Source organism: Erigeron canadensis, chromosome 3 (genome assembly GCF_010389155.1).
Source record: "Erigeron canadensis isolate Cc75 chromosome 3, C_canadensis_v1, whole genome shotgun sequence".
NCBI lineage: Eukaryota > Viridiplantae > Streptophyta > Magnoliopsida > Asterales > Asteraceae > Erigeron > Erigeron canadensis.
Genome location: NC_057763.1, coordinates 26428290 through 26454123, shown reverse-complemented (window position 1 = coordinate 26454123; position 25834 = coordinate 26428290). Strand labels below are relative to the sequence as shown.

The following is a 25834-nucleotide window of genomic DNA, read 5'->3' as shown; positions in this document are numbered from 1 at the left end:
CTCTTACGACTCGAGTCACGAGTCAAAAAATCATATTTTCGAGTTGAGTCAAAAGTTACGAGTTGACAACTATGATAAAATGTATTATATAAAAACTAACTATTATAAAACAGGTATCAAAATAAACATTCAAAATGGCTTTGCGTGTATTGTGAATGATTTCTTCACGAATCCGTTCACATGTGAACAAATAACTATAAATAAGGTTTTGAAAAAATAGATTTGACAACATACATTTTTATAATGTTTCACATGTGAATAAAATTTATTGTTCATCTTTCTTAGAGAAGCAGAATAAGTTTCTCTCTCTCTCTAGAAAGAGTTGTTGATAGTTCTATGGCTTCTCTCTAGACCTGAGATCGAGATCTCCTCTTCTCTTTCGGCTTTGCTCTGGCTAGCCGTCGAGACTATTTTTTCTTCAAGGGTGATACCCTAGGCCGGAGGTCCTTAGAAAGTAGTCTCTACCTTTTAAGTAGGGGTAAAATTGTCTACGTCATACCTCCCTCAAACCCCGGCACTCGCCGGGATTAAGTACCATTGTTGTTGTTGTTATACATGTGAATAAAATTTAAAAACACATGATCCAATACATAGTTTAAAAATTCGTACGGTTCTTGCAGAAAATATTTCTTGAAATAAGATTTATCATGTATGTATAATGTCTAATGTATATGGATTACACATTATTAGTTATTACCTATAATCTTTTATTATATTAAATCATAGTTGCTCTAATAACTAATCAGCAATCACAGTTCTTGATTTTAATATAAAACTCAAAGTGTTGATATATAGATCATTTTGTATTACTCAAAATAGTATATTAAAATTTAAATTATAACAAATTAACATATAATATTGATAACGTCGTAAGCCCCGTGTATTAGGCACGAGCCTAAAATCGAATATAAACTATACAACACATTAGATACTTTAGTCGTTATTTATCAAAACTTTTATTATTTATTTATTTAGATTCAACAAAAAAACATGAGCTTTTCTTCCTTGTTTAGTCTGGATATTCAAATCCCCGTAGCGGCCACTGTTTCTGGACCATGCTCATCTTTGGAATATTTCATAATTCAAAAGTAGGAAACTTAACAAATCTAGAAATATTTCATAATTCTAAACCATAATTAAACCCTTTTAAATAAAAAAACAAAAATAATTTTTAAGGAAAATGCTATAATTAACGTGAATAAAAAATTACTATACCTTTTTATTTTAAAATTTCAGACATTCATGATAGAGAGTTTTTAAGACTTTATTTAGAAAAAACCTTTTTATAAAAAAAATGATAAATTTTTCTAAAAATCCACTTAAAGTTATAAAAAGGTAACATATAATACTCATTAATTCTCTTTTTCAATACATGTCATCAACTCATGATTAGAAAAAGTTTTAGGCTATTTAATTAAGAGGATTAATTATTTCATTTTTTATAAGAAAAATGATAAATCATTTTAAAAATTTGCTTAAAAATCCTCCTAAAACTATAAGAAGGTGACATGTGGTATCCACTAATTCTTTTTTCTAATATGTCATTATTTCATAGTTAAAAAGATTTTTAGGCTATTTAATTGGAGGATTAATATTTTTTTTTATATTTGTACTGGTATCATTATTTAACAAAACATAAAGTGTCTTTTACTTTGACCAAGTGACTTATGAGGTAATGGCCTACGTAATAACATGAATATGAAATAATTGATCGAAAAGATTCTAAATGGAGTTTATAAATGAGAAAATCTGAAAAAGCGAAGATTCATAATTTCATTTGGCAATATGGCAGCAACCAACAACACTCGCATAATTCCTCTTCTATCTCCATACAAGATGGGCAACTTCAATCTCTCCCACAGGTAATAATATATCTATTCAAACATGCATATATCATCCAATATTTACTTATATTTGGTATACATACTGTACTTGTATTATAAGATATAATTTCTTTCACTTACTTTTCGCAAAATTTGAACTTGTGACTCGCAACGTTCATATGTGATCGACATTATCAGTTGATCTATGATCAATTGGTTAAGATTACGTACATGAACAAAAGCTACAAGTTATTTAATTTCCAATTAAAATGATTGCAGGGTTGTTCTCGCACCAATGACAAGAGATAGATCGTATGGTAACATCCCACAACCACACGCTACTTTGTATTATTCTCAAAGAACAACTCAAGGTGGTTTTCTTGTCACTGAAGCAGTTGGGGTCTCAGACACCGCACAAGGGTAATAACTAACTACTAATAACTTCGAACTCATTTTTTTTTTAACAAATTAGGGGAATCATTTGACAAACAAGGCATAATTGCCATCACATTTGAAAAACAAGTTTTGAGCAAATTTTTTTTTTTGCAAAACAGCTATTCCCGACACTAGCAATGTCGGGTTCGTCCCAATCACCACAAATCGGCAATAGAAGTGCCCGGTTCATAGAACTCGATCAATAACAACCTTAAAATCCCCAAATACCAATTCATCTATTGATGGTTTGGTAATAGCTTCGAGCTTAGTAAATGTAGTTGCATTTACATATGCATATTGAATTTATGAATTACTTAATACTTAATTGATGATAATGTTGTCAAATACAGGTATATCGACACCCCTGGAATCTGGACCAAGGACCAAGTGGAAGCATGGAAGCCAATCGTGAAAGCGGTTCACGACAAGGGTGGCATTATATTCTGCCAACTCTGGCACGTAGGCCGTGTCTCAAACTATGGTATGTGTCATTTTTCAAAACCTTTTTTTTTTTTTAAGTAACAATTGAGTTACATCCTTCATTTTATTGTGTAATCAAACAGGATTCCAACCCAATGGTGAAGCTCCAATATCTTCAACAGACAAAGAGTTATCCCCGGGCCTAGCCGGTGGAGATTGGTCACCACCTCGTAGACTAAGAACGGACGAAATTCCAGCTATAGTCAATGACTTTAGGCTAGCAGCCCGCAATGCCATTGATGCAGGCTAGTATATATAGTTAGTTAACTAACCTGTCCACATTTTTATATTCTTAAAACAGTTCATAAAACGACATTCTTTGATCAAATTTACAGGATTTGATGGAATAGAAATTCATGGAGCAAATGGATACATAATTGAGCAGTTTTTAAAAGACCAAGCCAACGATAGAACAGATAAATACGGTGGATCGCTAGAAAACAGGTGTCGGTTTGCCTTGGAAATAGTAGACGCAGTTTCAAACGAGATAGGAAGTGACAAAGTCGGTATAAGGTTATCCCCGTTTGGGAATTTTATGGAATGTGGTGACTCTAACCCGGAAGCCTTGGGTCTTTACATGGCCAATGCACTTAACAAGTATAATATCCTTTATCTCCATGTAATTGAACCTAGAATGGATATAGCAGGGGAAAAGTGTGAAACTCCTCATAGCTCTCTGCCAATGAGAAAAGCTTTCAATGGTACGTTTATTAGCGCGGGTGGTTATAAGAAAGATGATGGAAACAACGCTATAGCGGAAGGCAATGCAGATTTGGTTGCATATGGACGTCTTTTCTTGGCAAACCCAGATTTGCCTAGGCGGTTCGAGCTTGATACAAGTCTTAACAAGTATAATAGAGATACTTTTTATACTCAGGATCCGGTTGTGGGCTACACTGATTATCCATTTCTTGAGACATGATGTCAATTTTGAAAAACAAAACTCATTGTATGAATAAAGGAATATGGTCAATTGTATCAGTTATTATTTTGTCTTTCAAGTATTTCATCAAGTTAACAACTTGTCATAAGGAGTAATTTAAAACTTATCCATATATCTATAACTATACTAAAGCAGATCTCTCTCCTGTTTACATTTTAAGTTTCAATATTTACTTTCCCAAAATACCCATATTTTAATTCTATATTTACATAACACCCTTTATCTCTCCTCAAATCTCAACCAATCATTTGTTTTCTCTCTCTTTCATAAATCATTTATTCTTCCAATTCATTCAAAATCTTTTATCTCAAAAACCGTACATCGATAAATTATAAAAATTATATGGGTGTTCTTAAAATTTCATGCTCTTTCATTAGAGATGTCATTCGATATACTTTCGACGAATTTTTAAATCTGAGGGCGGAGCCCGTACGGCTAAGGCATTTGGCTATCACACTCTATGACCTATCACCCCCATCATCTCACCGCCGCAACGCGCGGGTACTTGCTCTCGTTAAATTATTGTACGGCTAAAATTGTCAAGACTATTAACAGTTTATGCGTGGGTAAGATTGTCAAAGACTTTCTATCTGAGACATATTAGATGCACATACATTTAATTACAAGTGGGTTGGCCACTGGTTTGACTTTAAGTTCAGTACTCTCCAAGGTCTCAGATTCAAGCTAATCTTGATTAGCAAGATAAGGTTTTATTTTTCGAGAGTTTAAATGGGGATATGTCTATCAAAGAGGCTCTCTAACACGGATCTTTTTAAAACAATGTATATTAAACATTCCGACATTCGTAATTAATTCACATCTTAAAAAAACATACTTTGACAAGTTTGCAACATATAAAACCAACCTAGATCGGTTTGGCGGGCTAAATAAAGATTTCACACTTAGTATCTTAAACCAGTTCTAATACAGAGTCATCTCATTAAACTTAACGAAGCACAAACCGGGTCAGTACAACTCTATATCATCTTTGGACCGATATTGTGAACATAAATAGCAATGAGCCAAAGTAGTTTTTTTATACATAGTACAGGGACAGTTCATGTAATATACTCAAAAGATCCAAAGTTTTCGTATTGACTAGTTTTTCATTTCCATATATGAAAAAACAAGACCAGTGTCCGTCTACACACCATTATAGCCAGCAAAATGTTTGCTCCATCGATCATGTCTTGCAAAAACTTAATATATCATTAGATTTAAAAACCGATTAATCCGGACTATTTATATAACTGATCACTTTCTTATAAATTAGATTCAACATCTATGCATAAAGTTTGTCATTAATCGATAACATTTCTGTTTTTCGTACCCATTTTCTGCATGTAAGGTGTAACTTTACGTTTAAACCAGTGGAATATGTGCAGCCATGTTTGTCGGAAATGGAGCTGACAACGTTTTTCTTGTTTTCTTTCAGGAAATGGCGACAATTTTTGTTGATGCGGATATGGAAGCTTCTGATTGTACTAATATCAAGGTGCACTGATGATGGTTGCTTTCGTTCTGTTATTTTTTTTTTAAATTTCAAACACGTCCGTTATAGCTATTAATCTGAAACATTTAATAGATATAAAACGGAAGTTTAAAATACTACTGAATTTTGTGTGAATTGTACCAATGGAATTTTGGAAAGTAAGCATGGTTCAGTTCTTTAATAGTTAAAGGAAGTGAAATAACTTGTCGATTATGTTAGCAAAATTAGCTATGACATGATTGGTATATATGGCGTTGTTACTCATCTGGGCTTGGCGTACTGATTTCTTACTACTGAATCTGAACAGTTGTCGCCTGATCTAGCAAAACCACCATCTGTTACATGGAAGAGGAATTTGAACACCGAGGAAGTCCCCCTTTCACATTCTATGTTCAACTTGAAAGAAATGTTCCATTTGGTATGTATGCTATATCAATCTCTTATTTGCATAATGGTCGATTTAAAGAAAACTTGGAACAAAATTAGTATCAAATGAAATCTCTTCCAAAATAGGTTGTTCACTTTATCGAGACAAAAGACTTGATTTAGTCATTCATTGGGTTCTATTTATGGTTTGTAGGCTCCTATGGGATATCGATTATGGCGTTGGATAAGGGAAGATGCTTCAAAGGGAAATGGAAATGTAGCTTTTAACTCGAGTCATTTCTTTTCTGATGAGTATTTGCATCGCAGCAATGGGCTGACTTATACCCTATTGTTTCAGGGAACTCTGTATAACCCAATGAAGAAACACTATTATTCCTCTTGTAACGCTGTACCAGTAGGGGGTATTGGGTAAGCCCTTGGTTTCTGATAAAGATATAAAGTTAGGTACCTCATGGTTTTTTAGCGGCTGTCTGGTTGAATAAATCCATGTCTTCCAGTTCAGGTAGCATTGGAAGGACATTTAAAGGCGAATTTTTGCGTTGGCAACTCTTTCCTAAAATATGTGAAGACAAACCAGTATTAGCAAATCAGTTTTCTGTAAGTTCTCTTTGTATCAACTGTTTGATACTGTAAGGTTCTTTATAGCATTAAAGATTATGATCTTTTATATTACTGTTCATGTATTGGGAGGCATGCTTCTCTTTGTCCACAATATGTGGAAAAAGGTTGATAAACAGCAACTCAAAGGTCCCAAACTGGCCCATAATCGCCTGCCTATCCATAATGGGAGGCATATCCAACTTTTTCAGCAGTTGTGGCTAGGGGGGTGTTTGGGCTCGAACCTGAGGCCTTGTACTATTTGCTGAAAAGATGCCTTGCCCATTAACACACCATTCACCATTTGTTCACAGTTTGATATCCATATTGAGATTGCCGGCTTGATGGTTAATTATATGGAACAACATACATTATTGTTAGTATTTAATTCCTAAACTATTTCATATTTACCTTTAAGACATTTTGCAGGTGTTTGTGTCACGACCCAATGGAAAGAAGTATTCTACCGTTCTCTGCCCACCAAATCCAGAAGTGCTAAAGTAAGCAAACTATAGTACTCTGAAATAAAATACGCTAGTAATATAGGAACCTTTAGTCTGATACTTGCACTCCAATTGGATTTTAAAATAGCAATTTTGCTAGCTTAAAATAATCTATATAGATCATCAATGTACTTATGTACACTTAGAGGGAAAACGAGATTTGGAATATACGAATTTGGACACAAGTATAAGCGGATGTGTATCCATGAACACCGTGGTGTCAATCTTACTACCTTGGAAAAAACAGAATTGTAATATATTTTCATTGCACAACAGCCATCAGAGAAAAGTTGCATACTGATATAAACTTTTGAATTCATCATATGTGATTTCAAAATAAAAGCATGTTTCGAATTACTCCTATTTGGTAGCTACATTCAATAACCACTGGGATCAGACCTAGAAATTTGTTGTCATTTCTTATAATGCTTAAATGTGACTGAACAGAGAAAATTCAGTTGATGGGATTGGATCTTGGGACTGGAATTTCAGTGGAAACAGTTCTACTTACCATGCGTTATACCCAAGGGCTTGGACAATATATGACGGTATTTCTCGTTCTCTTTGTTCCTAGAAATGTTGACTACTTCTGTCACACTCGTCAATCTTTTCGTTTTAAAATAGGTGAACCAGATCCAGAACTAAAGCTAATTTCTCGTCAGATTTCACCAATCATTCCCCATAACTATAAGGAAAGCAGTTTTCCCGTAGCAGTGTTCACTTACACAGTATGATACATCTCTTATTCAAGTTAACTTGTTTTTCAGCTTTCTTATCTGTGAATGACATAACATTATTGGTTGTAATTTTCGGTAGTTGTTTAACTCTGGAAACACTACTGCGGATGTCACGTTACTTTTCACATGGGAGGTAAGTAACTGTTTTTGGTTCTCTTGCAATGTCTTACTTCAGTCATGATACTATTGGGCTAAAATGTCATTCTTTAATTCCTGTTTCTTAGAATTCTGTTGGTGGAGCCTCTGGATTATCTGGTCATCATTCCAACTCCAAAATGACGTATGGACGTATATATTTCACCCCCATATAATAACATCAATATATTTGGTTTCTTTGTCATCAAAACTTGTCACAGTTTTACTGTTTTTTACATTTTTGTCAGAGTGTAGCCAGCTTCATATTGGATTCTGAGTTCTGACCTTTACTACATTGTGTTATTAGGGTAAAAGACGGCATTCATGGTGTAAACTTACATCACAAGTAATTTTAACTTCTTGAGTATTATTTTCCCTGTTTGTGTGGCATTCCGTACTGTTTGTGTGGCATATATATGATTTGTATGTCCAACACAGGACTGCAGATGGGCAACCCTCACTCACCTTTGCTGTTGCAGCACAAGAAACAGATGATGTTCATATTTCAGTGTGTCCGTCCTTTGTAATATCTGGAGACTTCCAGGGCTTCACAGCAGCAGACATGTGGCATGAAGTAAAAGAGGTTTGTTTAGTTTTTCATTTATTGTAAAGGGAACTTCTTTTTACTAGTAAGACCTGTTAAAGATGTTGTCATTTTTGTAGCGTGACTTCTGTGATTTTTATTATTCAGAATGGTTCCTTTGATCACATTGATTCATCTAAGCTGCCAACGGGTTCAATAGCAGGATCCTCTATAGGTGCAGCAATTGCAGCTTCTGTGACCATACCATCTCAGGCAGTACGTAGTGTCACTTTCTCACTTGCGTGGGACTGCCCGGAAGTAAGGTTTCCAACCTGGACATACCATAGGTTGGTCACAAATTCTTTAGGATCTTTATTTCGTATCAAAGGGTTATGAATAAAAAATTGTTTACTTTCTTGTTTTGTGAACCATCTATTTTTGACCCATAAAACTATGTCAACGATACCCATTCCTGATATGAGCAGGGTGTGGGTTTTGACTTTTGACCCATAAAAACTCTTTCAACAATTAAACTCGATGGTTGCCAGGTCAAAATGATAGAATTGACAGATGAGGTACCAATAAGTTTAAGCATGTTGTTTTCTTTGGGGTCATTACAAAGTTAGTAGCCCAAAATAGAGATCAGATCAACGTTGGTTATACACATATCAACTAATCTAGCAGGCTTCTTAGTAAGCTTTGTTGTAACAGGCGTTACACTAAATTTTATGGTTCGGAAGGGGATGCTGCAGAAAAAATTGCACAAGATGCTATCCGAGGTAATGTGGTTTTATCTGTTTTAGATTTAGGGATTTCATCTTATCATACCCAATATGATCTATGTAACTTCAAACAGATACTCGTGGAAATATGTAATATAGATTTGTTTGCCCGTCTATGAAAAGTTGCATATATATTGAAACATCTACTACTTTTTTCTGAAATTTTAGGACATACTAACTGGGAGGCACAAATAGAATCATGGCAACAGCCTATCCTTGAAGATAAGAGGCTTCCTGAATGGTAAACGTACCTTCTTCTTTTTAACTATAGGTTGCAATATAGACGGCTGGGTTGACCCTGATCACTTTTTGCCTTTGATAGTAAATAAGTAGTGTGTCAAATATGATTTCGGAAACATTTTAGTTCAATAATAATATAAATCAGTGAATAAAATAAGCTTGGCAGTATCATGCACTAAATGTCAACTTGGGCAAATTTCGGCCCATTTTACCCATTTCCTATTAAGCCTTTTATTTTCTCAGTATTTTATCTGTTTGACACGCTAGAGATTAAACATACCCCAGAAACCTCTACTTTTTATAGCCCATACAGCCATACTAACTTAATCTGGAATCGTAATGGCTTGTGCAGGTACATAATGACCCTTTTCAATGAATTATACTATCTCAACTCAGGAGGAACAATTTGGACAGGTAACCCCTATCTTTTTGCATCATTCATATTATAAAAACTAGCTCATAATTGTTATGCATCTTGCAGATGGACTACCTCCAGTATCAAGCACTGAAGGAAGACTCTCAACTGATAGATCTAACTCAGATTCTCAAAATAAGGGTCAACGTCATGCAAGAATGACTTCACTACTTGATGAAATTCATAAACCAACATTGAAAAACTCAGCTTTTGGTACAAATCTTCTACAAGAAGGAGAAGAAAACATTGGGCAGTTTCTATATTATGAAGGAATCGAGTATCATATGTGTAATACATATGATGTCCATTTCTATGCATCTTTTGCTTTCATGATGCTATTTCCGAAACTCGAACTCAGCATCCAACGAGACTTTGCAGCTGCTGTATTGATGCATGATCCACGAAAAATGGATCTTTTATGCGATGGAACATTAGTCCCACGAAAGTCCCTTGGTGCAGTCCCACATGATATCGGGATGATTAATCCATGGTTTGATGTTAACTTCTATAATCTTTATAATACTGACAAGTGGAAAGACTTGAACCCAAAATTTGTGCTCCAAGTTTACAGGGATGTAGTTGTCACTAAAGACAAGGATTTTGCACATGCCGTTTGGCCCTCAGTTTATATTGCAATGGCATACATGGAACAGTTCGATAAAGATGGGGATGGTATGATTGAAAATGAAGGGTTCCCTGATCAGACATATGATGCATGGTCAGTCTCGGGTATCAGTGCATATACTGGTGGACTGTGGGTTGCAGCATTGCAAGCTGCATCTGCATTAGCTGGAGAAATTGGTGATAAAGGTTGCGAAGATTATTTTTGGGGGAAGTTTCTGAAAGCAAGGGTTGTGTATGACAAGTTGTGGAATGGTTCTTATTATAACCATGACGATAGTACTGGGAGGACAAGTTCATCTATTCAAGCTGATCAGTTGGCTGGACAATGGTTTGTTGCGATTCAAGCACCTTCATTAGTGTTCAATACCGTCAAATAATCCCAGTCCAATGAAATTTTGTACTCTCGTAATGACCATGGTAGAATGGGCGAGGCAGGTAATAGGAATGTGTTTGGGTCAAAACATAGTTTTTATACAGGTCGGAGATCGACCCAACCCAAAAAGTAAATACTTGGTTCCCCAAATGATATTATAACTATCAAAATAGAAGGGTTTAGGAAGTTCCAGGCATTAAAAGCGAACTTTGAGTGACTTTCGACTCATTTGACATGTTCCCATTTTAAGTTTACAAAGTTATTGGAAAGAATGCAGGCATTTACATGTGTGGGTCTACCTTATATAGCATTATAAGTTCATATGAGATAATGGAAATTAACTGAATATCAGAAGGCGCTTCTTGTAGGTATGCTCAAGCATGTGGCCTTCTTCCTATTGTTGATAAGGAGAAGTCCAGAAGTGCACTCGACAAGATTTATAACTTTAATGTATTGAAAGTAAAGAATGGGAAGCTTGGAGCTATCAATGGCATGCTACATAGTGGTGAACCTGATATGTCGTGTATGCAGTCTAGAGAAATATGGGCTGGAGTTACTTATGCTCTTGCTGCAGGTATGATCTATGAAGACATGACCGATGCAGCTTTCAAAACTGCAAGTGGAGTCTACGAGACTGGTTGGTCTGAAGAAGGAGGCGGGTAAGTCTACTAAGTGAGCCTTGTGTGTGGTTAACTTTCTAAACCATATTGTCACATCTATAAGCTGGTCAAAAGGTCCAAAGTGTTTTCGGGTGCTTAAAGCATCTTAGACCACCTTATATTAAAAATATTGTATTATTTTTCAAGAATATACTTTCTATAATCCTATTTAATGTTAACTATTGTGAAACTAATAAAGGAGAAAAGAGAGTTGGTGGGCTGTTCTAACCCAAACCGACCTATATAGAGTATAGACCCTAACCCATACATAGCGTGTTTAGCATGATGGAGGTAGTGGTACAATGCTTCATCTACAACTCAAAATTTTAGCTTCAACTTGGTACATTTCCAACTTGCACTTGACTATACTTTTCATGTATGCAGATATGCTTTCCAAACCCCCGAAGCTTGGGATCTAGACCGAAGATACAGAGCTCTGGCATACATGCGCCCATTGGCAATCTGGTCCATGCAATGGGCCTTAACACAACCCAAAACTCCGGAACATGAACTGAAGCCAGAGGTAAAACCTGAATCTCTCATCAGGCAACATGCCGGTTATTCAAGAGTGGCTCATCTACTGAAGCTGCCAATAGAGCAAGACTCTAGGGGCATCTTTCAAAGTATTTTTGACTACACTAGCAAAAAGTTGATTTGAGATTTTGCTTTCACTACAGTTCTTGGTATTGGTTTAGCAACTTCTTATCGAAGACCATGTGTTAAGAAACTTTAATCACACAAGTTTCATTAGCGTGTTCAACTTGAAAATTCTATGTATCAGCCAAGGCCCAAGGACGGCTACAAATAATATTATGGTTCAAAAGATTTGGGGACAACAAAGCGTTTCTATGTTTGGTCAGAGGTGACCATTTTTAGTATTAGTAAATGGATCGATTAGAGTTAAAATTGTATATTAATGAATCATAAGCCAAGTGTTGGCAGGTCAACAAATCAAAAGCGACTGTTTGGCCAGGACAGGCCATCATGCTAAAACGATTAGATCACCCACTTTTTTCGTATTTAGACCATTCAGCCGGCATAGTGATTCTGTGGGTTTTACTGTTTTAGAGGAGTAACATGTCCAAGTCCTAAAAAAAAAAAATTTTTTTTGATAAGTTTGTCCATACATATATAACTTTAATACGGAGTATATATTTTTTAGGAATGATCCCTACACAATTTTTTGTTTTCATACCCAGGCAAAAATTGAATAAAACAGGTGTTGGAGGGAATGGTGGGGCTCCACTAGTCCACTTTATATGTAAGAAAGAAGTCTCCAACTCTCCATTAATGCCCCCGTCATGTTGTAAGAGGCGAAGCCATGATTTACAGTTGAAGAAGGCTCAATCGTATTCTTTTTCTTGTGGTTGTATATAATATAATAGAGAAGACATAATCAATTATTAAGAGGTTAATAAAATAGAATTTTATGACAATGATTTACTTTTATGGAGCCAATGTAAAGGTTTTATTTACATTGTCACAACTATAAATCAAATATTTATAAGTTGGGGTGGATTGGTTCGAAAAAATCTTTATACTAGTCGGTGTAAACTAGCCTTTGCAATAAAAATTATGGATAAATTGGCGGGGGCTAAACACCCGCCAGTCCCCCTACTGGCTCCACCCTTTCATGTTGTGAGAAAATATATTCACATATTGTATAGCTCACAGTACAAGCCGGTAATACACAGTTGTGATACATCTATCAAAATAAATGGTACGAATATCACTTCTCATATATTAACCCCCGCCCCCTCCGAATTTCACCATAGCAACGTATAAATTTTTACCAAATTAGTTTTGTATTTCAGCCTTTAGGGGTTCATTAACAAAAAAAAATTATAAAAAGATTATTTATTAGTTGGACTTTTGTCACTTACATTTTTGTTATAACATTTTGTCTTTTATCATTTAAAAATGAACATAAACATTATTGCATTGTTATAATATTGTGTCCTTATAAGACATGTGGAAATTAAAATTATTGAAGTTATAAATATATGTTAAACCTTTAACATTAACTAACATTGTACTCGCATAATACACTATGATGTATGATTTATGAGATGTTAAGTTGTAGTATATAAAAAATTTGTAAATTTCGCTTAACATAAATGAAAAGGTAAAGACGTTGGTTCCACCCAACAAGTAGGTAAGTTCTATGAACTTGTGCTATGTAACAGGCTACGAGTGTTAAATGTATAAGATGAATGAATATGTATGTAAAATGAGACATCCAATTCGTTGTCAAAGCCCCCATTTCCAATTTGTCATCATATGTACGTGGGTTACAAATAAGAAATTTGATTTCCAGAAACTATCTTGATTCTTTGTTAGAAACGACATTAGAAATTTTGAGTTCACAAAGACAAATTATTATACCCTTGTCATCTTTTATCAGTTTATCCAAAATAATTTGTTTTATCTTTACAAATTCAATTTATGATGCTTACATGTAATGGTTCATAAGAAACCGAAATAGGAATTGAAGCTTGTATACATAATATAAGATTTGAAGCTTTGTAAACATTAGTATTAAACTTCTTATTATAAATGTAACTATACAAATGACTTTTGAATAGATAGGAGAGACATTTTGAAAAAGTATTTAAAATCAATATTGAAAAATTTAAATTTAATGTTGAAAATCTAAAAGTTTTTTGCTTTATAATATAGTATAGATATAGAATAGATATATACTCTAGTATAGATATAGATAGATATAGATAATTAAAATTAAAAATGACTTTTGAATCTTTATCTTTGATTGTATGATTGTAATGCAATAATTAAAATAGAAATAACTTTAAAAGATTTATATTTGTGATTTTGTCCCATATATTAAAATAGACGACTTAAAAAAGGTAAAGTATAAAACTCATATTTGAGCCTCGTTGCCACTCACTCTAACATGACAAATGACAATCCGATTCGAATTCTTATTCTTCAAAAAATATTGAGTAGTAATTATTACGAGTATTTGCTATTAATAGTAAATTTAGAAACGTGGTTAAAATATAAGTTTCTGATATTGGCAAAGTTAGCCTCTATACACAAACACATAAAAGTTGACCAACCAGGTAAGAGAATAAAATACCACAAACTCCCGGAAAGCGCAAACTTATTTAAATTATTATATTAAACAAATTACATTTAAAATACATTACAGCCAGAGACAGCAAAACAATTTGATTGATTACTATTATTATACGAGTACTATTATATTATTATATTATTATTAAGATTATTATTGACTAATTATTATTTTATTGTTGCTATATATATTGTCAACACACATATTAATTAGTAAAATTAAAATCTGTACTCAGCTTAATCATCATCAATTTATCATTATCGTGATTTAATCAATTCAGGTATGATTTCTTTCCGTTTTCATTCATGAATGTATGTAGTGTTACACTTGATTCATTGCTTATAATATATATATATATATATAATATAAAATTATAGAATATTGAAACCTGTTATTGATTGATGTGAGTACAATAGGCGGTTTTGAAATTTGGTACTAGCTATAGTATGTTTTTGAGCATGCAGTTTTTTCGGATTTTTACGATTTTTTTGTGTATGAAAAATTGAAAATTGAAGAATTGAAATTCATCAAATGCTTGACTGTCTGGGTTGGTCCCAATAACTCGACGGTGTATTTGGGAGGTTGAGATGTAGACAACCTTACCCTAGGTGTAGAGAGACTGCTTAGAAAAGGACCTCCAGTCTTGCAGGTTCTATCTAAAAACTGGTTTTCATCAACGTACACTTTGTTCATATTTCTATATATATATATATAGAAATATGCAGATTTTGGTCTCATGGATGGTTGATACTGTTTACAATTCTCTCTGTTTTTGCTCTGACTTGTTGCCTAAAATATGCGTGTCGCTATGGAATATACCACAGTAGGTTTTGTGCAAAGGATAAAAAATTGGCACTTTTATGAGTCGATGTACAGTGAATCCTTAGGGATTATAACATTATCCTAGTCATTCACAAAACCTATATTTCTAACAGTTGGTATAACTAGTTAGTAAAAATTAAGATTCTGCAAATGATTATTCTACATGCTAAATTTACGAGATTAGAGTAAAATTGACCAGAGCTATTTATGTTGTAGAGAAAGATTGGTCATTACATTAACTACTTATTAGTAGGGTTAGGTATCACTAAAATTGAACAGTTAGAGCAGTTTTTGCAGTAATATTACAAGTCGGAGTTGTGAGAACCAAGTTGAGTGCGTAAGTATTCACTTTTAGTTTCCTATTTGGAGATTTCGACTGGTGTAGCTATATTGTGGCAAAATGAAATAGATGTGTCAATTGCTAGTTATAAATGCCGAATCTGTCTAAATAGAGCTGAATTTTTTCTTTTTGTGTTTACTTTCAGGAATATGACGAATGTTTCCGATGCTGATAAGGATGCTTCTAATTCTACTATTATTAAGGTGCACCAGTGACGAATGCTTTCTTATAATTTTATGTTTAGTTGTTCGATGTATCATATTATTATCTGTTATATTCACTTTGTTAAAAGTTGTTTTCGAGTCGGCTTTGATTATTATTAGTAGAAGTATCTGTGCCTGTACCAAAAGATAAATAGCAAAGTACGGTCCTATAACCGTTACTATTACTTAGATTTCTATTTGGTCTGGTCTGCAAATTCTTTCCTGCATTGCATCTGTATTTGGGTTTCAACTTTCAAGTACTGTGTACTACAAAAAACTATAATCAATCACCATAGATTTTATATACATTACATCAAATTTTATAAGTAACTTGATGTCTTTCAGTATATGTTAGAAATATTTGAATCAACATGATTGGTATGAATTTGAACAGTTCTGACGTGGTTTCTCTCACATATAATGGTAAGGTTGATCCAGCAAAGCCAGCATCTCTTACATGGAAGAGGAAACTGAACACTAAGGAACATCCTCTTTCAGAGTTTGGACTAAAGATCAAAGAAATAATCCATTTGGTATGTATGCTAAATATCTGGCAGTTATTCAATCATATGAAGACCTACAAGAATGAAAGTCAAACGAAGTTCTGATCTTATATTGTCATTATGTATTCCGCGTCAATATTGGTATTATGATAACCATTTATACCTATTCATTGGTGATATAGCGTTTTTTTTTTGTATTTGTAGGCCCCACTAGGATACCGCTTATGGCGTTGGAATCGAGAAGAAAATTCGAAGGGAAATGGAAATGTAGCTCTCTGACTCATATCAGTTTTTTTCTTATCAGTATTTTAACTAGGGCAGTTAGGTGACTTGTACTATATTGTTTCAGGGAACTTTTATTGACCCTTTCAAGAAACATTACTATTCGTCTTGTAATGGTGTTCCTTTAGGTGGCATTGGGTAAGCCTTGGTCTTTTTTTATATAATAAAAATGCAGCTCATGTACGTATTTATCATCTTTCTTGCAAGGCTGCCACGTTGATAACTAGTGTTAGGTAAGCCACTGTTTAATTGTTTATTGGTGGCTTAATAAATGCATCTGCCAGTGCAGGTAGCATTGGAAGGACATATAAAGGCGAATTTTTGCGTTGGCAACTCTTTACTAAAATATGTGAAGACAAACCAGTATTAGCAAATCAGTTTTCTGTAAGTTTTTCATTTCTGTTGAAGTATCACTCCTGTAATACTTTTTATCTTGCTGCAATTTGATATCCCTTACTAGAAAAGACTTGTCTGTTTGAATTTGCCATGGTGATCGTCTATATTGACCAAGATGTAATTAATTATTTTGGATGATTAGATAATTTAGTAATTTGTTACCTATGCCATGTAATTTGGGTGAAAAATGAATTGCATTGATTAAGAAACTTAAAAAGATCCTTAACTGAGTAAAAATTGCCATATTACCTTGAAAGCAAATAGACGGGACCTACTGAGTTACTGCAGTCTGCTTACCTAGCTCATGTATTCAGGAAACTGTCAAGATTCTATTATCTATATCTTATTTTTTGAAAATTAGAGTTGATATGTTACTTATAAAAGTTTAATGGTAGGTGATAAGTTTACAGAATGGGTTTCTATAATACGGAGTGTATAAGTAACATAACCCCAAGTTTATGGTAGATGATAAGTTTACAGAGTGGAACTCTATTTGTTTCTGTAATATATAACCCATAAATGATTCACTTATGACATTATGCAGGTATTTGTTTCACGTCCCAACGGAAAGAAGTATTCGACTGTCCTATGCCCACCAAACCCAGAAATCTTAAAGTAAGCAACGTTTTCCTCTGGTCTGAAATTGTTTAGTCTTTTGCTTCTATTGTCCTACTGGGCCCTCCCTAACTTTTATGCTTGCACTTAAATTAGATTTCTACATTGCAAATTGCTGGGTTCAATGATATGTTATATCAATGATTAATGTACATATTTTGTTCTAAGAGATGTCATTCCTTATTACTCGTCTAAATACACCACTCTTTCTGTATTTATATTTTTCAATATTTCCAATTTTTCATAATGAATGATAACAGCTATAAACCAGATAGAAATCGAAGCTTCACCATGAGTAATTTTCAAAGCAATAATTTGGCTCTAAAATGAACTTCGGTGTACAATAGCATGAAAAGGGGAGCGGAAGAATTCAACAAGGTCAAGCTGTGAGTAGTAGCTCAAAGGGTTAAAATGATTAATCGCTTAGGAAAAGTAAACATGGTGTGCAAATAAAAGAATTAGTTTTAACTTTCAATACAAATATCCCCGAGTCACTACTAAAGTACCCAGGACTATTATTGTAACACCACAACGGAGGAGATAGGATTGTAATATACCAATGGTTTTTGAGATCATGGTATAGACATGGTTGTAAAAATTGCTAGGCGGTACTTGAGTGGTCAAGGACCTTTTCACGAGTAATAAGCCTCAGCGGGTACGGAGAGTACCTGAATTGGAATCTTAGTGTATAAATATCGAAATTAGATTGAATATTTATGTATCAGATTTTATATTTAAGCTTCTTATTAAAATAAAGTCTATAGACATGTTTGTCTCTACTGGTTCAACTTGAATTATTGTACAAATCCTCCGATTCAGTCAGAGTTTTTGACTAGATGAAGTAGGTTGAAGTCGGCTGGTCATGGCCGAGTAGAGATTACTCACTAAGTAGTCGGCTGTCTAGCCGAGTTTTACAATACCGAGTGTAGAAAGGTACCAACCACCAACAAATATAACATGTTCTGATGTTGAGGGTTACTCCCATTTAATTAACTGAGTTTTATGATCCCTGAGATTTCATTTAGCAATAAAAGAGATGTTGAAATCCATTAAGTTTTCTGTTAACTGTTTAAATGAGAATGAACAGAGATAATTCAGCTAACGGGATTGGATCTTGGGACTGGAATTTTACTGGACACAGTTCTACTTACCATGCATTATACCCAAGAGCTTGGACCGTGTATGATGGTAATTTTCATTCAGTTTATTCCTGGAGATGGTCACTGCTATCTATTTATGTCGTCACTCGTTAATCTATTTTCTTTTAATTAGGTGAACCCGATCCGGACCTAAAAATAGTTTGTCGTCAGATTTCCCCAATAATCCCGCATAATTATAAGGAAAGCAGTCTTCCGGTATCAGTATTTACTTTCACGGTATGATATATCCGTTACAAATGTTCTAATTGTTTTCGTTTTTACCTTTTTACACACCCCAAATGAGATTGTATTGACCTTTCGTTGGATATGATCTTCTATAGTTGTCTAACTCTGGAAACACTGCTGCTGATGTCACCTTACTGTTCACATGGGAGGTAAGTAACTATTTCAGTTCTCTTACACTGTCTTGCATTTAGTCATGCTATATATAGGCTTTAATTTTCATTGTTATGAATAGAAAAATAAAAATAATTTCGTCTAATTCTAATGTCCCAAAGAATGTTCTGACAAATCAATCATATGCTTCAGAATTCTGTTGGTGGTGCCTCTGGATTATCTGGTCGTCATTCTAATTCCAAAATGATGTAAGAATCCATTTATATCCGCATAATATATAGGTTTGAAGAGTATTGATGATGTACCTCACTGGATGATGCCTTTGGTCATAATTATTATATTCATTCATAACTTGTCAAGATTCAATGTGTTTATCTTTTGTCAAAGAGTAGTCAGATTCATATGTATCCTGATTTCTTGGTTGCATTGTGTTCTCAGGGTTAAAGATGGCATTCATGGTGTAAACCTCCATCACATGTAATATTATCTTTTTAAGTTATCTTCATTTGATAGTGGCATGTGTCTCATTTTATATGTCCACCACAGGAGTGCAGATGGGCAACCCCCGGTTACCTTTGCTATTGCAGCACAAGAAACGAATGACGTTCACATTTCAGAGTGCCCTTTCTTTGTGATATCTGGAGACTCCCAGGGCTTCACAGCAAAAGAAATGTGGTGTGAAATAAAAGAGGTTAGTTTATTCTTCAATAAGTTGCTTGTTCGTGTCACGCATGTGCAAATGAGCTCTTTCATCTACTCTAAGGGGACTTGTTTTCATTTTTAACATCTGTTGAGATTTTGCCACTGTTGTAACAAGAATTCTATTCGTAATGTTTATCATGTAGAATGGCTCATTTGATCACATTGATTCATCTCAACTACCAATGAATTCGAAACCAAATTCCTCTATAGGGGCAGCTATTGCAGCTTCTGTTACCATACCATCCGAGGCGGTTCATACTGTCACTTTTTCACTGGCATGGGACTGTCCGGAAGTAAGGTTTCCAACAAGGACATACCACCGGTGGGTTTCAAATATCAACAAGAACTTTATCATATACCAAAGGGTTATCGTCAACTTTGGTCTAATTCTTGTTTTGGGAACCATCTGTACATTCACCTATTAAAACCTAAAATGTTAAATCATAGTTTTTGAAAATTTGGGGTTTTTATGTGTCATGACAAAGATGGTTACCCAATTAGAAATCAGGTAAAAGTTGGTTGCCTATATATCAAATAATCTAGCATGCTTTTTACAATGGGTTTTTTGTAATAGGCGTTACACTAAATTTTATGGTTCTCACGGGAATGCTGCAGAAAAAATTGTGCATGATGCTATTCTAGGTAATGTCTGGTAGTTTTGAATAGGGATCTTCATAGAAGTATGTGATATGGATTTGTTTGACCATATGTGAAAAGTTGCTTATAAACTTTCTAATATTCTTCTCTGAAATTTAGAACATGCTAACTGGGAGTCACTGGTAGAGTCATGGCAGCAGCCTATTCTTGAAGACACAAGGCTTCCAGAATGGTAAACTTCCCTTTTCTTCCTTTTACTAGAGATGGCAAAATGGATGGGTTGGTCAGCTTGAGTAACTGGTCAAAAGGCGTATGTTTTTATAATTCGCTTGAAGCGACCGGGAAGGGGTTGACCCTAATACTTTTTTCCTGTTTTTCAAAAGGAAAATAGCTATAAATAGTTGCTGTTTTAAAAATTATTACATAAGTTATATTATACGATAATAATCTAACCTTGTACATACACTCATGAAGTGAGTACGAAGATATAAATTATATACGAGTAATATGTTTGAATGTATTTGGACTTTTGACCCGCTTGAGCAAAACTACTTTTTATTATAATTCATTCAACATGTTTCAGATAAATGGATTAAAATATCCACATCCAAAGACTTTACTGCCCATACTGGAATCCTAATGCCTTTCTGCAGGTACCGAATAACTCTTTTCAATGAATTATACTATCTCAACTCAGGAGGGACAGTTTGGACAGGTAAATCCAATCATTTGGCATAGTTTATATTAATGAGCCCAGCTCTGTTTTATTTTATTTTATTATATTTTATCTATACCTGCAGATGGACTACCTCCAGTCCACAATATATCAAGCATTCAAGGAAGAATATTCTCAATTGACAGATCTAATATTGGTCCTCAAAGTACTGGTGATTCATCTCATCAACATGACACCGCTATTAACGTTCTAGAAAGAATGACTTCAGTACTTGATGAAATCCATCAACCTGCATCAAAAAACTCAGCATTTGGTACAAATCTTCTACAAGAAGGAGAAGAAAACATTGGCCAATTTCTATATTATGAAGGAATCGAGTATCATATGTGTAACACATATGATGTCCACTTCTATGCATCTTTTGCCTTAATCATGCTTTTTCCCAAACTTGAACTCAGCCTTCAACGAGACTTTGCAGCTGCTGTAATGATGCATGATCCAAGAAAAATGGATCTTTTATGTGACGGAACTTTGGCCCCTCGAAAGGCCCTTGGTGCAGTCCCACATGATATCGGAATGATTAATCCGTGGTTTGATGTTAACTTTTACAATATCCATGATACTGATCACTGGAAAGACTTGAACCCAAAATTTGTTCTTCAAGTTTACAGGAATGTGGTTGCCACCCAAGACAAGAATTTTGCACGGGCCGTTTGGCCTTCGGTTTATATTGCAATGGCTTACATGGAACAGTTTGATAAGGATGGGGATGGGATGGTTGAAAATGAAGGGTTCCCTGATCAGACATATGACACGTGGTCGGTTTCAGGTGTCAGTGCGTATTCTGGTGGACTGTGGGTGGCGGCGTTGCAGGCTGCCTCTGCCTTGGCAGCTGTAGTTGGTGATGAGGGTTGTCAGGATTATTTTTGGGCGAAGTTTCAGAAAGCAAGGAAAGTGTATGACAAGCTATGGAATGGTTCTTACTTTAATTATGATGATAGTGAAGGGAGGGCAAGTTCATCCATCCAAGCTGATCAGTTGGCAGGACAATGGTATGCTACACATACTTTTAGGTAGAAGTGGTTGGATAGGTGGTTTGGGTATAGAAACAAAAAGGTAAAGTATATGTGTGGTTATAATTGAGTCGGGTAGATACACATTTTGTCCAAAAAAGTCTTTTGGTAACAATGTTTTTGTCAAACATGATGACAGAAATTACAGTTTTGCAGTAATAAGCTAGTATTTTGAATAAAATAATTTGGATTATTACGCATTAAAAAAATGAGTTTTTGGGTATACCCGTTTGACGAGTATTGATAAGAAGTAAGAAATAACCCCGCACCAACCCACTCTTAAGTAAACGTGTCTAAAATTCCATTTCTACTTTTAGGGATGTCTGATGAAAATTCGCATTACCCTTTTATTTGATGAATGTTATATCAGACATTATTCGCTTGTCCTTCGTGATCTCAGTGTGCTTTCTTTAAAAACCAATGGATTTATGTATGCCTACTAGGTAGATGTTTGATTTTAAATCCTATTAACGTAATCTACTGGAACCTTGCCAGCACCTATGCTCCCTTTTCCTAGATCCTCATTTACGGGCTGTCACTCTATATTTTTTTGGTATGACTATCAAATCTTTTACATTAATGCCAAATACTCTACTTTTACCCTTCCACAAACTAGAACAATTTATGTTAACATTTCCCTCTGCTGCAATTTGAATCACATTTCGGTTGTATGTATGTGTTTCATGTTATATTTGGTTTCATATGTAAAAGTTAGTATATACATGTAGCAACTGCATAGTTATATGCATATAAACTCTGATAATCTAAGCTGCTTCTTGTAGGTATTCTAGAGCATGTGGCCTTTTTCCCATTGTTGATGACGACAAGGCCAGAAGTGCACTGGAAACAATTTATAACTTTAATGTGTTGAAAGTAAATAATGGAAAGCGTGGAGCTCTTAATGGGATGCTACCCAATGGAGAACCTGACATGTCATGTATGCAGTCGAGAGAAATATGGACTGGAGTTACTTATGCTGTTGCTGCAGGTATGATTCATGAAGATATGATTGATACAGCTTTCCAAACTGCAAGTGGAGTGTATGAAACTGGTTGGTCAGAAGAAGGAAAAGGGTAAGTCTACTTAATGAGCCTTCTTGGTGATTAAATTTATGGACTCTTGTACATGGATTTTTGTTGCACACTTGCATTTGCTTTTCTAAATTGCCAAGAAAAAGGCTGCAAAGTATTAGACTGAACAGTTATAACAGAGAGTAAAGATTGTTAATTTTGTGTCTCCTGTCCTTGTATTCAAGTTCACTAAGTTTCTAAAATTTGCATTGTGACGATCTCCAAAGTAATAGACTGAACAGTTTTTACTACGGGGTTGACCCACACTATTTCTCCATATTTTCAATTTTTATTCAATTAATGTTAGTAACAATTACCAAAACAAGTTTTGTTACGATAACAAGCTAAATTTCTTAATGAAACAATTTAGGAAGTTGTTTTCATTAGATATAGAGCGGGAAGCTTTCAAACTGTTTTCTGCTCCGCTTGTAGCTAGTTTTTTTATTCGGCCATTTGAAAGAAAGCAAAACAAACTGACCCATCCATAAGTACAAATGTCTTTTGTCTAAAGTATTTGTTAGTTAAATGCGATTATTATTTCAATTATAATACAACTATGAATTTGAAGCTAAATGTTTTTACAGTATCTAAAGACAACCCAGACAGGACTTAAAAGTTAAACTCTCACCACTTGGTTGAGGACTCCAAAGCCACCTTGAATACCTTTAGGACATATTTAGGACGTTGTATGCAATAAAAAGACACTTTAGGTGATTTTTAATCCCTATGACCCGTTTCTTATTTAGCTTTTTATACCCTTTCGGATCTTGAAAGAGAAGACATGTCCCAAATAGATCCATCCATAAGTAGCTGGGCTGACTTGCCACCTCTTTTTTTTTTTTTCCTTTTTTGCAACTCATATATTGGTGATTGGCATAACTACCCTTTTCGTACTTGCAGCTACTCTTTCCAAACCCCGGAAGCTTGGGACATGGATGGCCGATACAGGTCTCTTGCCTACATGCGCCCTTTGGCAATCTGGGCCATGCAGTGGGCATTAACACAACCAAAAACACCAGACCAGAAACCAAAAACAGAGGCAAAGCCTGAATCTCTCGCCAGACAACATGCTGGATATACACGAGTTGCTCATCTACTGAAGCTTCCAAAGGAGCGAGACTCAAGGAGCATCTTACAAAGTATTTTTGACTACACTTGCAGAAAGATGACAATATGAGATATTCTATTTTATGCCTACATTATAGTTCTTGGTATTGGTATAGTGGCTTCATATTCATGACTGTGTTTTCAGAAACTTCAGTTCAATACAAGTATCATTAATATGTTCAACCCAAATTATACTAATAGTCTGAGCATATAACAGATAACCATATTTTTCAGTCCTAGGAACTGGGTTGAGCATATGTTCGAGTGTGCATAGGGATATCTATTCATGTATTTATGACAATCGTGTAAATGGTTTGCGTTGGCACACTTCTTATTCTTACCCAGTATCTATTCCATTGTTTCACAAGTTACGTTGTTTTGGTAATCTCGGTATTCAGCTTTTGGCTGCCTATAGAGGACCGAATCTACTGCCCTACATAAATAAGGACTTGTAATAGTAAATCTACATCAAGTAGATAACCAGTTGTACAGGTCAACAAAAGTTTGACTGCACAATAAACTAGATGATTGCATAATCAAAATATAAATCCATTTGTCTCCTATAGGTCAAGGCAGTTGGATACATCCTATTTTTGTTGGGAAGCTCTAAAAGTTGAGCAATCATTTGGGACAGTTTGAAGTCACCGGTGCCCCGGTGGGTCAATATCCAGGGAACGAAATGCATTTTTGGTCATTGTGTTATCACACCTTTTGTAAGTTTGATACAAACATGTGCAAAGTTGCGAAACGCATCCCTGTCATATCACACCGTTGCAATCTTGGTCCAAAGTTAACTTTCCGTCTAATTTTCACCGTTAGTAACACCATGTGCCAATCACGTGGAGGGTACTTTCGTCCATTTACTGACCATAGGACCAGTTTTGTAAAATAAAAATAAATAAATAAATTTAGTATCATCATTCATTATGTGAACAGATCCATCGACATCACTTTCATTAGTTTCATCCTCAAATATAAACCTAAAAAACCAATTAAAGCATAATACCACCATTATTGTTGTCGACCTGTTGCAAACAAACTATACCACTTGCAGTCCAAAATCAAAATGACTACTGCATCTTACAAACATCACAAACAACCACCCTAAATAACAAATAAATACATAAATATATACACAAAAATCAAAGATATAATATATATGGGAGATCTAGGCAAAAATCAAAGATATAATAATATTGTTACTGTATTATCACGAGTGTGATTACACACATTTCAAGAGCAGATTCTTTAATTAATATTAAAAAAAAAAACAGAAAATCGTCCTGAAAAGTAAAATTTCTTGAAATTCTTTATTCAATTTTGTCTTCGTTTTTCATCAAATCGTCCTGAAAATCGCAAGGATTTACTCGCAATCGTGTGCTGATCATTCTCATCTTTTCAATTTTTCAATTCGTTGAGTTTTGTTGACGGTTAATCTTCCGGCGATCTGACATATTTTCCGGCGAGCTTGAAAATCGATTTTTGTTGTCGAGGATTTGTGCGGAATCTGTTTGTGAGTATATTGGTGATGGTTTCGTGGTTTAATGCAAAGAAACAAGTGAGAAATCGTCATTTTAAGTTTCCCGGCGAGGTGATTACTATTTTCCGCCCCCCATGTGGTACTGTTCACCGCCGTGATTCTTGAAGAAATCTTTCCTACAAAAAACGTTCATTTCCAGATCTTAATTTTTTCCATAGTTAAAGTTT

General features: G+C 34.6%; 3 protein-coding genes across 9 annotated transcripts; all 3 read left to right on the top strand.

Annotated features, from left to right (window-relative positions):
• The first annotated feature begins 1754 nt into the window (after window positions 1–1754).
• On the top strand, window positions 1755–3742 carry LOC122592768 (putative 12-oxophytodienoate reductase 11). The gene is made up of 5 exons (XM_043765076.1): window positions 1755–1862; window positions 2103–2243; window positions 2609–2739; window positions 2822–2983; window positions 3074–3742. Exons 1-5 carry the CDS (start codon window positions 1786–1788, stop codon window positions 3658–3660), a joined length of 1098 nt encoding a protein of 365 aa, XP_043621011.1. The 5' UTR covers window positions 1755–1785; the 3' UTR covers window positions 3661–3742.
• A 1380-nt stretch (window positions 3743–5122) lies between these two features.
• On the top strand, window positions 5123–12028 carry LOC122592769 (non-lysosomal glucosylceramidase-like). The gene is made up of 19 exons (XM_043765077.1): window positions 5123–5176; window positions 5481–5591; window positions 5754–5816; window positions 5898–5968; window positions 6058–6157; window positions 6587–6657; window positions 7108–7208; window positions 7285–7388; window positions 7477–7530; window positions 7622–7677; window positions 7840–7878; window positions 7971–8115; window positions 8224–8402; window positions 8767–8834; window positions 9006–9078; window positions 9430–9491; window positions 9559–10444; window positions 10858–11148; window positions 11533–12028. The coding sequence occupies exons 1-19, from the start codon at window positions 5147–5149 to the stop codon at window positions 11804–11806; spliced, it is 2778 nt and encodes a 925-aa protein (XP_043621012.1). The 5' UTR covers window positions 5123–5146; the 3' UTR covers window positions 11807–12028.
• On the top strand, window positions 6077–24454 carry LOC122592766 (non-lysosomal glucosylceramidase-like). 7 transcript variants are annotated; one of them, XM_043765074.1, is made up of 20 exons: window positions 14435–14525; window positions 15553–15610; window positions 16033–16143; window positions 16318–16380; window positions 16463–16533; window positions 16680–16779; window positions 17336–17406; window positions 18485–18594; window positions 18679–18782; window positions 18887–18940; window positions 19095–19150; window positions 19341–19379; window positions 19449–19593; window positions 19748–19926; window positions 20179–20246; window positions 20361–20433; window positions 20855–20916; window positions 21002–21929; window positions 22733–23064; window positions 23128–23403. In XM_043765074.1, exons 2-19 carry the CDS (start codon window positions 15557–15559, stop codon window positions 23025–23027), a joined length of 2583 nt encoding a protein of 860 aa, XP_043621009.1. In that variant the 5' UTR covers window positions 14435–14525; window positions 15553–15556; the 3' UTR covers window positions 23028–23064; window positions 23128–23403. The 7 variants fall into 7 exon arrangements, with proteins under 7 accessions (XP_043621010.1, XP_043621009.1, XP_043621006.1 ...); XM_043765071.1 differs by lacking the exon at window positions 23128–23403 and adding an exon at window positions 23921–24454 and having other exon boundaries at window positions 14443–14525; window positions 16039–16143; window positions 22733–23023; XM_043765073.1 differs by lacking the exon at window positions 23128–23403 and adding an exon at window positions 23921–24454 and having other exon boundaries at window positions 14443–14525; window positions 18494–18594; window positions 22733–23023.
• Window positions 24455–25834: the final 1380 nt, after the last annotated feature.

Bases quoted from the DNA above. Each gene is read 5' to 3' on its own strand.
- LOC122592766 (XM_043765069.1), top strand. From the start codon at position 15,557: ATGACGAATGTTTCCGATGCTGATAAGGATGCTTCTAATTCTACTATT. The intron at 19,151-19,340 runs GTAAGAATCCAT...TTGTGTTCTCAG, and splicing joins CATTCTAATTCCAAAATGAT to GGTTAAAGATGGCATTCATG. The intron at 19,594-19,747 runs GTTAGTTTATTC...TTTATCATGTAG, and splicing joins TGTGGTGTGAAATAAAAGAG to AATGGCTCATTTGATCACAT.
- LOC122592768 (XM_043765076.1), top strand. From the start codon at position 1,786: ATGGCAGCAACCAACAACACTCGCATAATTCCTCTTCTATCTCCATAC. The intron at 1,863-2,102 runs GTAATAATATAT...AAATGATTGCAG, and splicing joins AACTTCAATCTCTCCCACAG to GGTTGTTCTCGCACCAATGA. The intron at 2,984-3,073 runs GCTAGTATATAT...TCAAATTTACAG, and splicing joins CCGCAATGCCATTGATGCAG to GATTTGATGGAATAGAAATT.
- LOC122592769 (XM_043765077.1), top strand. From the start codon at position 5,147: ATGGAAGCTTCTGATTGTACTAATATCAAG. The intron at 5,969-6,057 runs GTAAGCCCTTGG...CATGTCTTCCAG, and splicing joins GTACCAGTAGGGGGTATTGG to TTCAGGTAGCATTGGAAGGA. The intron at 7,879-7,970 runs GTAATTTTAACT...TGTCCAACACAG, and splicing joins GGTGTAAACTTACATCACAA to GACTGCAGATGGGCAACCCT.